General features: G+C 33.7%; 1 protein-coding gene across 1 annotated transcript in view; it reads left to right on the top strand.

Moving 5' to 3' along the window:
* The window catches only part of FSTL5 (follistatin like 5), a 273,705-nt gene that overhangs the window by 240,861 nt on the left and 18,557 nt on the right, over positions 1 to 14,287 (top strand). Inside the window, exons 14-15 of the mRNA XM_053976601.1 lie at positions 4,170 to 4,277; positions 5,811 to 5,935. Coding sequence (XP_053832576.1) covers positions 4,170 to 4,277; positions 5,811 to 5,935 — 233 coding nt within the window. The remainder of the gene's footprint in view (positions 1 to 4,169; positions 4,278 to 5,810; positions 5,936 to 14,287) is intronic.

The raw sequence follows: 14,287 nt of genomic DNA, 5'->3' as shown, positions 1-14,287 counted from the left end.
AATGTCTTCATTGTGAAACACTGTCAGAGGTTGCCCAGAGAGGTGGTAAAAGCCCCATCCTGGAAACCTTCAAAGCCAGTTTACATGGGGATGAGCAAACTCATCTAGTTGAAGATGTCCCTGCTCACAATGGAGGTTTTGGACTAGATGACTTTTAAAGAATGACTTCAAACTATTCCATGATGTAAGTGTACACATGTATTCTCTATAGGCATATAAAATTTAAAAATAAATAGCAAAATTGCATTTATAAAATTGCATTAATTTCAAAAACAATTTTAATACTTTTGCATACTTGAAACACCTGCTTTCTGAATTCTGTGTCAGCTGACTCAGAAATGGTTTGCTCAAAACTTTAACTATTCAAATGGTGGCAAGGACGTTTAAAATATTTTATCCAAGAAGTTAATAAAAAAAGGTGGGTGTTTTAACTTAAATTTCCCTTTGCGTATTAAAATAGAGATAAAATGAGTGGGTAATGATTTTTTTTTCTGAAAACTATACTTTTTTTTTACAATTAGTTTGACATATTACTTCAGGAAGACAGAGTAAAAACCCACAGTCTCAACACAGTCCACAAATTTGGAGGACTGGTATATCTGGCAATGTTTTCCATGGTCTCTGACTGACATTCAGGTGTCAGCTTCCTTTTCTCCACAGGAGGGATGAAATATCAATATAATTGCATTTATTAGCATTTAGACTTCAGTGTCAAAAGCACATGATTCCTCTTGAGCTCACTGAGAATAGGTTTTAATTTAGGTTTTATGAAAAATGTTCATTGGTAGGCTCTTCTAATTTGTCTTTAGTTACATTATTTATTGTTTTAAATATGTAAAAATATATATCACTTTAAAAAATTGCAGAGATACTTACCGCAAAGATGTATGTCAATTAAAAAGTAAAATCCAGTAAATTAGCCACTAATTAAAAGCTCAGCCCTTCCCCAGAAATATGTAAAGCAGTTGTGCAATTTTTGAATTACATTAGATTGTAATATCAAAAAAAAATTCAGGTTTCTGTAATGAGCTGAAAAACAGATGTACAGAATGCCTAAACATAGCAAAGAGCTTTGTGCACTGAGTCTGTGCTACTTAGCAAGAATATTGAGCTAAAACCAGGATACTCCAGCAGCTTTCATGTTATTCTGGGGGAAAAAAAAAAACAATTTCAAAGGAATTTTATTTTGAGGGATAGAATAGTATTGCTTTCCCCCTAATTTAATAATATCCAGATTATGAACTATGGAAAGTATAAAATTAAATTTACCCCAGCTTTTTCAGGAATGGAAGTCTTGGTTTTGATGGTTCTAGGTGTTTAAGTAATCATAATACATTATTTTTCCATTTCACAGTACTTAACAAAGATTTTTGGTGAGACAATATAACCAGTTTAACCAGACATAAATAAACCAGACAGTTTAACCAGATAAATAAATTAAACCAGATGTGTTACTGTCACTTTTGAACACCTAAGTAGAATTTCTACTCTTTGTTGCTGATCTGAATGTTATTTCCTAGGATACACTTAGCCAAATACATGGGAAAAGTACAAGGGGACTTGATCTGTGTCCAGCTTACCCATGCCATTATTCAAAATAGACTTAAAAACCAGGCAAAACCAAACAAAATAAAAAAGAGATAAAAATAACAGTAGTTGCAAACAAAACAAATAAATAATGAAAGCATAAAACCTATACAATCTTTTTACATATAATATAAAACTATGAAAAGTAAAACCACTATTGATTCACAGATCAGTTTTAGAATTGAAATAAGGCTAATTTGGAATTTAGTAACAAGTCAAGAGATACTTTGTTTAGCATTTCTTAAAACATGCATGGCTCTGTCTTCTTGTCTTTTAAAAATAAGCATTTATTTTCTAGCTTTATTTTCTGTAAGCAGAAAGAATGTTCTAACCATTAAATGTTGCTTTATTCATATGATGTGCACTTACAAAAACACTTTTACAAACAGGAAGCACAGAAGGGAATTTAGTTTTCCAGATCAGTCTGTTTTCATTACTTAGAGTACTGCTTAGCACAGAGTAAAATAAAGATTTAATTCATTTTTGGAAAATAGAAACTCAGCTCAGAAAGGTTCAGAAATTAGAGCATTTTTCTTGTTAGACTGTATTTTTCCTGAGTAACATATTAATGCAGAGGATATAATTTTCATACATGTGCATGTAACTATTTCTAGTCTACATCTTAATAAGAATGATGCTAACAAGAAAGTCTACATTCTCAATAAGAAGCCACCTTGCAAAAAAAGCACAGAGGCTAGTGGGAATAAATGTGGAGATAATGTCGTATTTTAAAAGCAAGAGCACTCTAATGAAACTTCCATCACTGTGCAAAGACCCTAAAGAAAATTAAAAATTTATTTGAAAGGACTTTAAATCATGTAGTGGTGCTGTTTTCTGTGTAAAAATAATGTTTATTTGGTTTTGCTTATTACAATGTTTCCTCTGAAGTACTACTATACATGTTATTCCTTTCTACTATGAAAGTTAATGTAAAAGGTGTGCAGATATGTGACAACTAGATTTGAGGATGATTTATTTTTATGACAGGTATATTTATCAAAGTAAGTACTTTAGAGGATTCTATAGCAGATAAAATTGAAATGTATTGGAAACATGGATGGTGTATCTTTAGAGAGATATATAGAAGGAGACTTTTTGACTTATCCAGGTAATTCTCATTCTAAAGTCAAGGGGAGCATTTGCTTTCATTTTCATTGAAGGCAGGAATTGTGCAGTATTGCATAGCGGCACACCACTAAGTGGGATGACTTACAGGCTGAAGTAAACAGAGTCATTGTCTTTCAGACCTCAGTATGCTGCTGGCAGATCAGCCTGGTCAGCTAGAAACAGCTGTGAAAGTCTGCTTTTGAGATGCTCAACTCCTTTTTGCTGCTGGCTTCCCTCTAGGGAGCCATACTGTTTGTGCCTGACCCTGCAAGCAATTCCTTCTGCTCCTCCTGGCTGTGCCACGACCCCAACTCTGAACGCAGCTGGCAGTCCTCTGGCAGAACATGTATGGGTCAGACCTTTGTCTAGGGAAGCCAAAAGGAAATTTGACACGCCTTGACAAATTAGCCATACAACAGTTCAAGTATTATTTTAAACAACTTGTTTTCTAGTATGTAGCAGAAAGAAGTTATCAAACAAAAAATTACCTTTTTCAAGGGGTAACTTGTGATTTTAAATGAGCCAGTGAGCAACCTGGCTTCATTTTCCATTTTCAAAAGGAAAAACAAATTCTGTTTAGATGAAGTGGTCGCTTGCAACACCTCAGGAGTACAGTTAAGTATCATCAGCAGTCTCAGCCAGCCATTAGTGCATTATCTTGAGGATCTACATCATTAGTTTAAATTAGGTTCACTTAATTAGCCAGCTGGTACTCTCCTTGACACACTGATAAACAAGCTGTGCTTTACAGTTCCATAATAGTAAGACTAAAAAACAATTTCCACCTATTTTTTCTTCTTTAATGATGAAAATAAAAAAGTAACCCCCCACTTGTTTAGCCTGTGCATAGCATCTCTTAATCAAATACATTATACTGCCATTTAATACCTCTGTATTCTTCAAAGGAAGTTTAGAGCTCAGCTGTCTAAAAGGTTCATGGTCTCACGTGACAGTGCTTAAAGTTGTAGGGAAAAGACTATTGTTCTGATCACAGGTCTATGAAAAGTAGCAACTATAATTGGAAAACATATGAAAACAATCCTTCATACTTCGACAAAATATACACATTTTAACTGATAGGAAGCTTTGGGTGCAGCAACATCATGTTGATTTTTTGCAGTAACATCTTCCATTAATTCCAGTATGTGGCTTGAGAATACTCTTCCCTTTTAAACTATTTTTCAGTAAATGGTGTAGTTTTTCAACTGATACATGTAAAGTGAGAGTGATGGCAGGAAAGGAAGGTAAGTAGTTTTGTACTTGATTTAAAACTTTTGTTTTCAACTTCTTAAAGGCTTCAGTCTAATGTAATTTTGATACCAAGTGTTAGAATATATAATAAAAAACACATTTTCACCAATTCAGTAACTCTGAATTAATCAGAGGGCTGTTTTAACAATTGACAACATAATTCCTAAATATGTTTCCTTCGTAAATGTGACAAACAAAGAATTTCTTTTTTTATTCTATTTCAGGCAGTGAGTACAGATCCTGTTCCAGTGAAACTACACTATGATAAATCACATGATCAAGTTTGGGTGCTGAGCTGGGGAAACATGGAAAAGAATTCACCAACTTTGCAGGTGAGGTGATCACAACGATTATATGTAAGGAAATACAGACAAGTTGAAACTTTGTGTAATTGCAGTGTGTTTCATATTTTCCTTTTAGCGTTATTGCCATGACCCCAGCACTGGCAGAGAAATTATTTTAGGTAAACAGAAAACAAGTCAGACAACTGACCTCACCAAAAAAGTTAATGATTATTTTCAAGACCCTTAGTCTAACTGACAATGGCAAATGGATAGAAGGATAAGAAATGCAGCTGAAAACAGCAACATGTTCTGTACTGCCAGGCTTTTGAGAGTAAACTGTTGCTGTTCATGATATTTTTGTCCCTAATTAGGGGATAAACTGAGCTTTAGGCATACTTCCATTTCACTAAGGTCATATTGACATTCTGGAGGTGTCAAGCTCTGTCTTTATTAGGTTTTACTCAAATGAAAGATATTAAAAATCTTAATTTTTCCCATTCCTTGGAGCAGTGACAAACCTAGAGACAGTCACTAAAGAAACATCTCAAGAAGCTGTACTTACCTTACTACTTTTTTATTAATTTCTATTCCTTATTTATATCAATCCCCCAAGACTATGATGATCAGCCTTGTATCATAATTTAAAAATTCATTTTTCTTTTAATTTGTTTTCCTTTTCTTCAGAAATTAATGAAATCCTTATGCATTTAATATATGCTTATATATAAGAAAAAGAATAAGAGAAATTTGAAAAGCAAAATTAGTTACATTTGAAATCACCTTTTCAGCACCTACAGATTCTTAGTAACTTTGAGCATACAAGGTAACTTTTGCCACTCCTCCCCAGAACTGATAATTGAGTCGGTCTTACCACATTTTAAAGTGACTGATCATTCTCACCCTCATTTTTAATTACAGTACCAATAATAGATTGTCTTCTTTTCTTAAAAAAAAATCCACTCTCAATGCATATATTTGAAAAACATAGTGGCTATTATATGGAATTGTCTTTTATTCACCCATAAGCATTTGCTTCAGAGAACTAAGATTTTGGGATTTGAATAAAATTGGTTCATAATAATTTAAGAAATATGTAAACTCAGTTCAGCTTGTTCTTCTGAAATATGTCTGTGCTATGCTGAATTCTCTCATGATTGACAAGAGTTGGGAATATGCATAGCCATATGTTCCAGTGGATTTGTTGATAGCATCTTTTCACTCTGGCTGAAGAGCTTAAAAAATTTAATCTCACTCTAAGATCTAGTGTAAAAAAAAAGATAAACAAAAAGCTTAGTTTAAACTAAGAACTGTTAAAGGGTTTAGTAATGTAAATGAATAAATATGGATTCAGGGTTGATAAAAAGGGGAAAAATAAGTATGATGACTAAGAGGTCTCGTATGTAATAGTTCTCTGAAATCTGTAATGTTGATCAGCTTTATTCACTGTTACTTGCACTCCTTTTCTTGGTAACGTGGAAAAGACAACACAAGAGAATACAGAGGCAATGCTGCATTCATTTGGATTGAGATTTGAGTTTTAAAGAGTACTTCTATAGTTTATAATGATGTTACTTTATGCAGGTGATAACGCAAGCCAGTGGGAGTGTTTCTCATCACACAATCCATACCCAGCCCGTGGGGAAGCAGTTTGACAGAGTGGATGACTTTTTCATTCCAGCTACAACCCTTATCATTACCCATGTACGGTAAGTTTGTCTGAATGAAGGGAATGTTGGATTGTCTTTGTGTTCATCATAAGAACAGGTTCTGACTGTGACAGAACTGAACAATTTGATCAGCTGGATTTTAAAAGACATGGAACACAGAAAGAGAGGCTGAGGAAAACAGGACAACACTTAACACAGGCATAAAGCAGAGCTGTCCCCAAGCCCTCTTAGAGGAAAACCTATTTTTCTTCCTCAAAATCCACTAGTAAGAATTTGATATATAATTTTCTTTCTTTCCTTTTTCTTTCTTTCCTTTTTTTATTTCCTGTAACATTTCTACCTCTAGGTATTGAATAATTCTGCAGTCTAGGATTTTTTCCTCTGAGTATTGCATCAATGTGTATTAGTAGTTTGTATGTTTAGAGCTTCTAAGTTTTTTTGCAAGCTGACACAGATCCATTTCACCTCAAAACAGCTCTGCCAACAATTATCTATTGTTTATTCTGATATTTCAAGTTCAAGTTTCTATAGGAATGTGTTCATTAGATAATCTCAACTGTCATCATTCTGTTCTAGCAAAATTCTGAAATTACAGGTGTAAATAGGCATCTCCATTAAAAAGGATATAATTTCTGATTGTAGTGAGTAGCACTCTTTTAAATGTGAAAACATGCAATTTAGGATGATTTTACCATTGATTTTAGAATTCACTCTGTATGTGCCTGGGAAGAATCTAGTCTTCTGTGTCAAAGAACATTTGGCTTCTTCTAAAGATGTTGCTGATGAGAGATTTTTTTTTTTTTTTTATTTCCTACAAAATTCTAAATTAACAAGTAAGTTAGCAATCAGCTGTATGCAATTTAAAAAGAAATTTATAAATTAATATACCTGAATAATAAATTGACTCTAAGTACCACTATTACCATATTTCTTGAACTGAGTCGGCAAATCCCTATTGTGTCCCTGAAGTAATCTGTAGTCCTCACATTCAGCCTTAGAAAAACATTAAATATTTCTGCTATATTTCGAACAGATATGTATTGTGAGGACAAAAGTTACTGTTTCATAAACTAGCAAGTACTAGAGGTACTGCCCAAACAGAACTGACATTAAGATACTTTAATGTTCAAGTAAATAGGAAAATAAAACCATGGATAGTGATAAACATCATACTAGGAGGGGAATCAGGACTGGGAAAAGAAAAATAGGGCCAGTCCAAAGCTAGTGTTGGATTTGCCTTGTCTAACTCAAACTATTTTAGGTTGATATTTTGCCCAAATAGGTCAAATAGGCGCTTCCTGCTTTGCATGTTACCTTCAGCTGCTGAGTCATTTCACATGTCCTGTATGCAACTCAACAGAAGATAGAATGAAAGAATAAAAGAAAACACACAGGAATAAAAAAAAAGTATGAAATAAATTGAACATTGAAACAATAAAAACTGATAAGTGCCTGCAGATATATAATAAACATGTACATCAGTTCAGGGCTAGTAAAGGTTTTTTGTTTGCTTGTTGTTTACTTTTGGTTTTGGGTTTTTTTTTTTTAATATTCACATGCCAGATCAAATTACCAAGATTGCCAAAATGCCAAAATAAAATTTCTGGTCTGGCAAAAAAGCCTGCAGCAGTTTGTCCACTGCTAAACCCATAGATTTGGAGCACTTAATGAACAAAATCAATTTGGTTTTATCAAATAATGAGCTTAAGGGAAATGCTATTAATTCTGAGTGCCTTTTCTAAAAAGAAAATTAAAAAACAACTATGCGGACAAAAATACTGCTTTTCTTTCAATGTATTCTTCAAGAGCTCTTTATGTTAATCAGTTGTTGAAGAATTTGTCTTCCATAACATCTGGCCTGCCAGTACCTTGCTTTTTTTGTTTAAATTAGAATTCAATATGTGAGCAATGTTACGGGAAAGATTTAAAATTAACTGCATTTATCAAATTAGTAGTGATGTAGAAAATCCCCGTCTATTAAAGTTAATATGACTAGTCAACAACAAAAAAACCCACTCAATCACAGCATGTGTTTCTCAAGGCTGTTAGGCAACAAACATAAAGCTTGAGTTTATTATTCTTGGGAGTGTATACCAACCAGGGGAGCAATTTATGGGTATGAATTGCAAAAAACAGCTAAGAGAGAAATAACCCCACTGGCTAAGTTGGCTGGTGTAGTTAATTGCCCAAGGGCCCTATTTACTCTTTGTCAGAAATTAACTCCCTTTGACCATGCAACACCAGCTCCTTTCAGAAAATTGAAAACATTCTGTAACTAGGTGCATTTGTCACTTGTAAACTAAAATTTTGAATAATGGAGCAGAAGACAGTATGCATGGCTTACCAAGTTAGCATCCAGAACTAAACACACTGTCCAAATAAAGGCAATTCTAAGCAAAAAAAAAAGGCATATAACTTAAAAGAATTAAATAAGTTTCCTAACAGCTAGCACAAACCATCTGATACCATTTGCAGTGTATTGCTATCTACAGCATATTCTGTCCAATAGGTTGGCTTGTTGACATGTAGGAAGAGAAGTAAAGGCAAATAATTTAAAGCCATAGTGAGTCATTATTTTAAAAAAATTTTAATAATAGCTAAAATGGTAATTACCTGTAGTATGTAAGTATTTAAAACTTACTGCAAAATAATTTATTTAAGAAGTGGTGGAGCTATACTTTTGATTTACCTAGGTCAGTTATTTTTATAAATGAAAATCCAAATGGGCTGCTCATTATTAGAAAAGAATATTCCACACATTTTAATGCTCTTTTGAGCAGCAGATAATTTAGGATACACTTCCTACAGATCAGACATTTGAAGATATACTATAAATTTTGGTCTCAGGTAAACAGTAATTCATTCCAAGGAAAAAAATGGTTTTCCATATTTTTCCTACCACTGACTGAGTTAATTTTTTCTTGTACTTATCACACAACAGGAGTCAAAGCAAATAACCTTTTGGTTTTATAACCAGCAGGCATAACATTCATTCATGCTCTGAACAACTGTGATGCACCATCAAAACATCAACTAACCAAACTAAGTAGGCATGAGCCAAAAGACGTAGAGGAAGAATAGATTAATTTATTGTCTTTAAACTTTTTTTATAATTGTTGGCCAGTTGTTATATATGTGATATAATATGTGTACAGAACAGGACAAGAAAAGAAACTTTATCATTTTGGGGAGAAAACTGTGGTAGGTTCAATACCACTAGATAGTTTTGAGATGTTAGGAAGGTGTCCCCCTCTCTTTTATGATCCAGTAATACTATTTCCTTCCACTCAAACACCATTAGGAATTAAATTATGTTTTTTCTGTAATCCTTTTGTATCTGCATTTATAAAGATATATATGTGTGTGCGTGTGTATGCATATATTTATAAAGAAAAGAAAATATATCTTTGTTTTAGTGAAAATGTAGTAATTATTACCCTAATAATGTCTAGAGCAGCCTCACTTGATGTTTCCAAATAGCAAGTTCATGGTTGTACAGAGAGTCTCAGTTGCAGATAAACCTGATTGGCATCCCATTATAGAGCTGACTTAATTCTAGGTTTTTCTGTCTGGTTTTTTTTTGACAAGACTAGTTCACCTGCTTATTCTAAGGAAGGAATTGCATCATGCCTTTGAGTATTCCTTCATGATGGAAAGAAATTTCCTTTTTTTTCTCACTAAGCAAGCTCAGAGTTTAGAGAAAGTCAGTTTCCCATGAGTTTTCATTAGTTTCTTGTGCCAGCTACTTGTAGTGCAATGCACAAGAGATCTTAATCTTCATCTTAGAAAAAGAGGCTATGATACAAAACAGTAAAACTTATTGTTTGAAAGAACACTGAAAGAAATTTGTTCAGTCTTGCAGTTGGAAATCTGAAGATTTCAAAGGGAAAAAATTATATATTTATCTTGCCTATCTTGAAAAACAGCCCATCCCGCTCTTACCATTGGCTGTTTTTTATTGTTTGGCTGTTATTTATTGTTTGAAAGAACACTGAAAGAAATTTGTTCAGTCTTGCAGTTGGAAATCTGAAGATTTCAAAGGGAAAAAATTATATATTTATCTTGCCTATCTTGAAAAACAGCCCATCCCGCTCTTACCATTGGCTGTGCACTCACTGTCAATCTACTTTAAATTATACCAAGAGAATGAATGAATAAATGTAAAGCACTGATTTTCATGCACAATTCCATGCCCATATTTTCAGTACACACAGCTTGAAAAAGTCTCCCCTTCCCCCTAGTTCTGTTGAAAAATTACCAAACACCAGGGCCACAAAAGTAGGTAGGATGAGATCTGTTACTCTGTCATCACTAGTACAAATCCTAAAGTGTTTTTCTTCAGTTCTTTCTGAAGATTTTTCCTTCTGTAGATGCACTTTATAAGAATTGGGTATGCGATTTCAATATTTGTCCTTATACACTGAATAAGGAGAAAACTTTATTCAGCGAGCTATTTCTGTTCCAAAGCAATTCAGGACAACCAATGATCTTGTCCTTAATAGTCTGCTAATACCACTCCTTATCATAAAAATAGACTTTTGCAATTAGTATATGGGATGGTTGCAGAAGGATGACTTGTACAATACCCACGAAAATATATTCTTGGAAGCCTAAGGAGCAAAAGGGCTGATTATTTGCGCTCCAGTGTTCATAAATTAAAGTGAACAAAAGATAATTGGAATAAATTAAGGTCTTTCACTACACTGCAAAATGTTTCAAAAGCAGTATTAAACTAACTCACTGTAATGGAGTAACTCTAAGTTTTTAGATGCTTTAATCTTTGAGCAGTGTTTTAAATGTCATACTGTTACCTGACCTAACAAGTGGAAGAATGAGCAATCAACTCACTGGTGAGATGGCTCAGGATCTGAATAGAGTTTACATGTTCTGTTTGAGTTTTTTCTCTCTTTTATGCCTTTGTTGTGTATGGCAATAGGGGAAGCAGTCTTTCTAAAATCACGCTTATTCATTTGCACAAAACAATCCAAAAACTAAGCTTTTCTTTAAGAGGTAATTGGAATGTGCTGCCAATGCATTCCTGTGAACCTTCTTAAATGAAACCCATGTGGAGCAGTGAGTCAGTACATTCACATTTCATTCCAGAGTTTAAGCCCCTACAGAGGTGTGAAGTAGCTGACAGAGTGTGAGAGCATTTTCAGTGTTTCTATGCAAATAATCAAAAGGAAGACATTATTTTTGTTGCAAAAATCCTACATAATCAGAAAAAGCTTTCTATTCAGTAGTTCCTGAGTGAAACAATGGAAGCAGTGCATGCTAAGTCAGCTGTAGATGAAACATTAACAAAAGAAATATAATTAATTTGGGGGTTTAATTTTTCACATAAACAGTATGATTTAGTGCAAAGATAGGGACAATTTAATATTTTACAAATTCAGTTAACAATGCACATTAGGGGAGCAGAAATTTTGAGACAGTTCTTAGTCATCCAGCTATAAGCCTATAATGACACACGGAAAATAGGGAAAGAGCTTGAAAGCCGGAAGAAAAAGGAGACAGCTCAGTAGTACCAGGGCAAGAAAAGAAGATCTAGAAAATATTCCACAATTCCTGATAAGGATTGTGGAATCTGGCAGTGAATCCTACATGGTGGCACAGCACACAAAGGAGGGATAGGGGTTCACTCTGCAGCCTCCTACTCTGTGTCTTAGTTAAAGACTCATGCTAAATGAAAACCTTGTGGTCATTTTTTCCCCTCTCCTCATATTTGCCCCCCAAAAGAAGGACCCTTCTGGTCCATAAATATGTTGCTTTTGAAAAATAGGGTTTTTTGGGAAAGATAGAGAGGAGACAGCAAAAAGTCTTTTTCTCTATCTGTTTTTGGCTTTAGATAGTGGATTTTAGAGCATCTTTGTTCCAGAGGGAATCTAAAGAATGAAAGATTGATTCAGCTCCGACAGTTTTGTAACACTGAAACTTACTCTGCCCAACTACCACCAATGGCAACAGCAACTATTAAAATAAGTGACTTCTTAGAAGTGTGAAGTCCTCTTAAGTGCATCAAACCTATATTCTCTACTTCAGTCCTTCGCTGCTTACATGTTCCCACCCAAAAATTCCATAAATGTAATCAATACATATCTCTAACCTAAGAAACTCTAGTTCCTTAAGGTAATTACAAGATATATCAAGTGCCCAAATTTACATCTGCATCCTCTTTTAGCTCCACTCCTATACTCTAAGTGATAGAGTTGGCAGGCTTTAAAATGTGCTAGTCAGTATAAATTCCCAACTGTGTCTGTGGGAAAGCACCTACAAAAATCATGAAGATGAAGATAATTGCTATCATTCCACAAGTCCAGTTAAGATTTGCTGTCACTGAAATGATGTTCAGAGGTCTACATAATGTTTTTGAAGCCAGCCATTTTGGAATTCAGGAAGAAAATATTTTCAAAATATTTTTAAAGTTAATTTTCATCTTGATGCTATGAAGTTTAATAAATAATTAAGTGCACATTTAAATGTATCCAATATAAAACTATTTTAATATTTTTATTCAATGTGACTGCTTCTAACCTAGCAAAATAAAGGTATGCACACATAGACACACATATATATAAGGAATCCATCTGGAAGACGATCTTGTTTGTGGACTCAGTTATTCGTGTGCCTTTTCCCACATCAGCTGACAATTCAATACTGCTTGACCAATTTTTTTAACTTATGGTCCAAATCTTTTCCTCTTAGGTACCTTGAGTAAAACTTCACAAAGTTCTTGAACAACAAATTCCAGCTATCAGCAGAAAAAAAGATTATATAAAAAAACATTTCCACTTCAGTGTGACTATTTAGAAATGAGAATTCCCTTCAAATGTTACCTGAAACATGAGATTGCAGCCAGCCTTTGTATCACTGTAAAATAAGATCAGTCAAAAACAAACAAACAAAAAAAGAATCCTTTTTTTCTACTTGACCTTCCCCATTAGCTCAGAAAGTGCCTGGAACCTGACTTAAGTAAGTCTAGTCACCTGTAATGCAGCAAAAGGTAGTTTTGCTAAATTGTAATTTTTTTTTTTTTTTCACACAGTAACGTTTCTTCTCCTTTGCATGTGCAGAAGTCATTACAGGAATATTTACCTTTGGAAAAAATACCATCTTCCATCTGAAGTGGACAAATCACTGTGGCTAAAAATAAATGTTGTACCTGTCTCATAGAACCTATCTGCTTTTAAAAATTCAGCATCTACCAGTACCAGTATGTAGAAATACATGAAACAATGCAATGTTTAAAAACATAATCAGATATAAGAAGAAACTAATCCCTGCAATTATGGCACATAATTTGTTGTACCTAGTGCATAGAAGTTATCTTAGTGCTGCCTTAATTACTCGTTGGTTTGCAAAAAACACCCTAAATTTTAAAGACTCATTTATTAGCTTGGAGGCAATCTTAAAATGATGCAATCAACTTTTTTTTTCTTTCTTTTTTTTTTTTTTAATGTTTGTTAAGAAACAAGCAGAACACAATTATTTTTAAAAAATTTGCTGGGTCTGGCTTGGATGGAGCTAGTTTTCTTGACAGCAGCAAGAGTCATGCTTTAGACTAAATCTCTGACAACGACCTAGTAAAAATGTGATTGGAAATTTTCATTTGTTCAGCTCTATTTTTTAACATTTAGAACAGATTTTTGCTAACTGGGTTTAAACTGTCCTATTTGTTATGTTACAAACCCATTTTAAATGGGTTTAAATCATATGAATCAGACTGTAAGGTAACTTCTAGATCTACACAAATAGACTATTTTTGTGTTCCTTCCATGAGTCCTCAGCTGTCAGAATGTAACATCTTATGGTGAATGAAACATCCAACTTCCATCTTAACAGAGCCACTCAAACCAACTCCCATGTCCCGTACAGCCTACAAATTAGAACACAGAAATTTGCCCTGACGTGCCTGATCATGTTTGCCATGATAGTCTTACATTTTTAAATCAAATGGCATCTCTGATGCTTCTATGTGTAAAAAACATAATATTTTATAATGTTTTTTAAATATAAAAATTATGGGCTTTTTTGTTGTTGTTTTTTCTTTTGTTTGTTTTGTTTCTGTTTGGTGTTTTTTGGGGTTTTTTGTTGTTGTTGTTGCATGTAATATTTTCTTAATTTGGGTCCCTAGCAGAAACTAAAAGGAGAGAAAGGAATTGTGGTAAAGATCAGTATTTGTTCTTGAAAATATTCATATATCCCGAACTGTAACAGTATGTGGACTTCATACTTAAAGTGAAGAAAAAGATCTATTGAGACTGTTTTGCTGTATGTTATTTACCACCTTTGTAGTCCTTATCTCTACCTCATTAATCATTCTGTACTGGTACTGACTATTTCTTTTGACATATATAAATTTGACTGTTCAGTCCATATGGCATCTGCCCA

This window comes from Vidua macroura, chromosome 4 (assembly GCF_024509145.1).
Source record: "Vidua macroura isolate BioBank_ID:100142 chromosome 4, ASM2450914v1, whole genome shotgun sequence".
In the NCBI taxonomy this organism is placed as follows: Eukaryota; Metazoa; Chordata; class Aves; order Passeriformes; family Viduidae; genus Vidua; species Vidua macroura.
The sequence above is the reverse complement of the archived record's forward strand: the minus strand, read 5'-3'. Positions and strand labels throughout refer to the sequence as shown.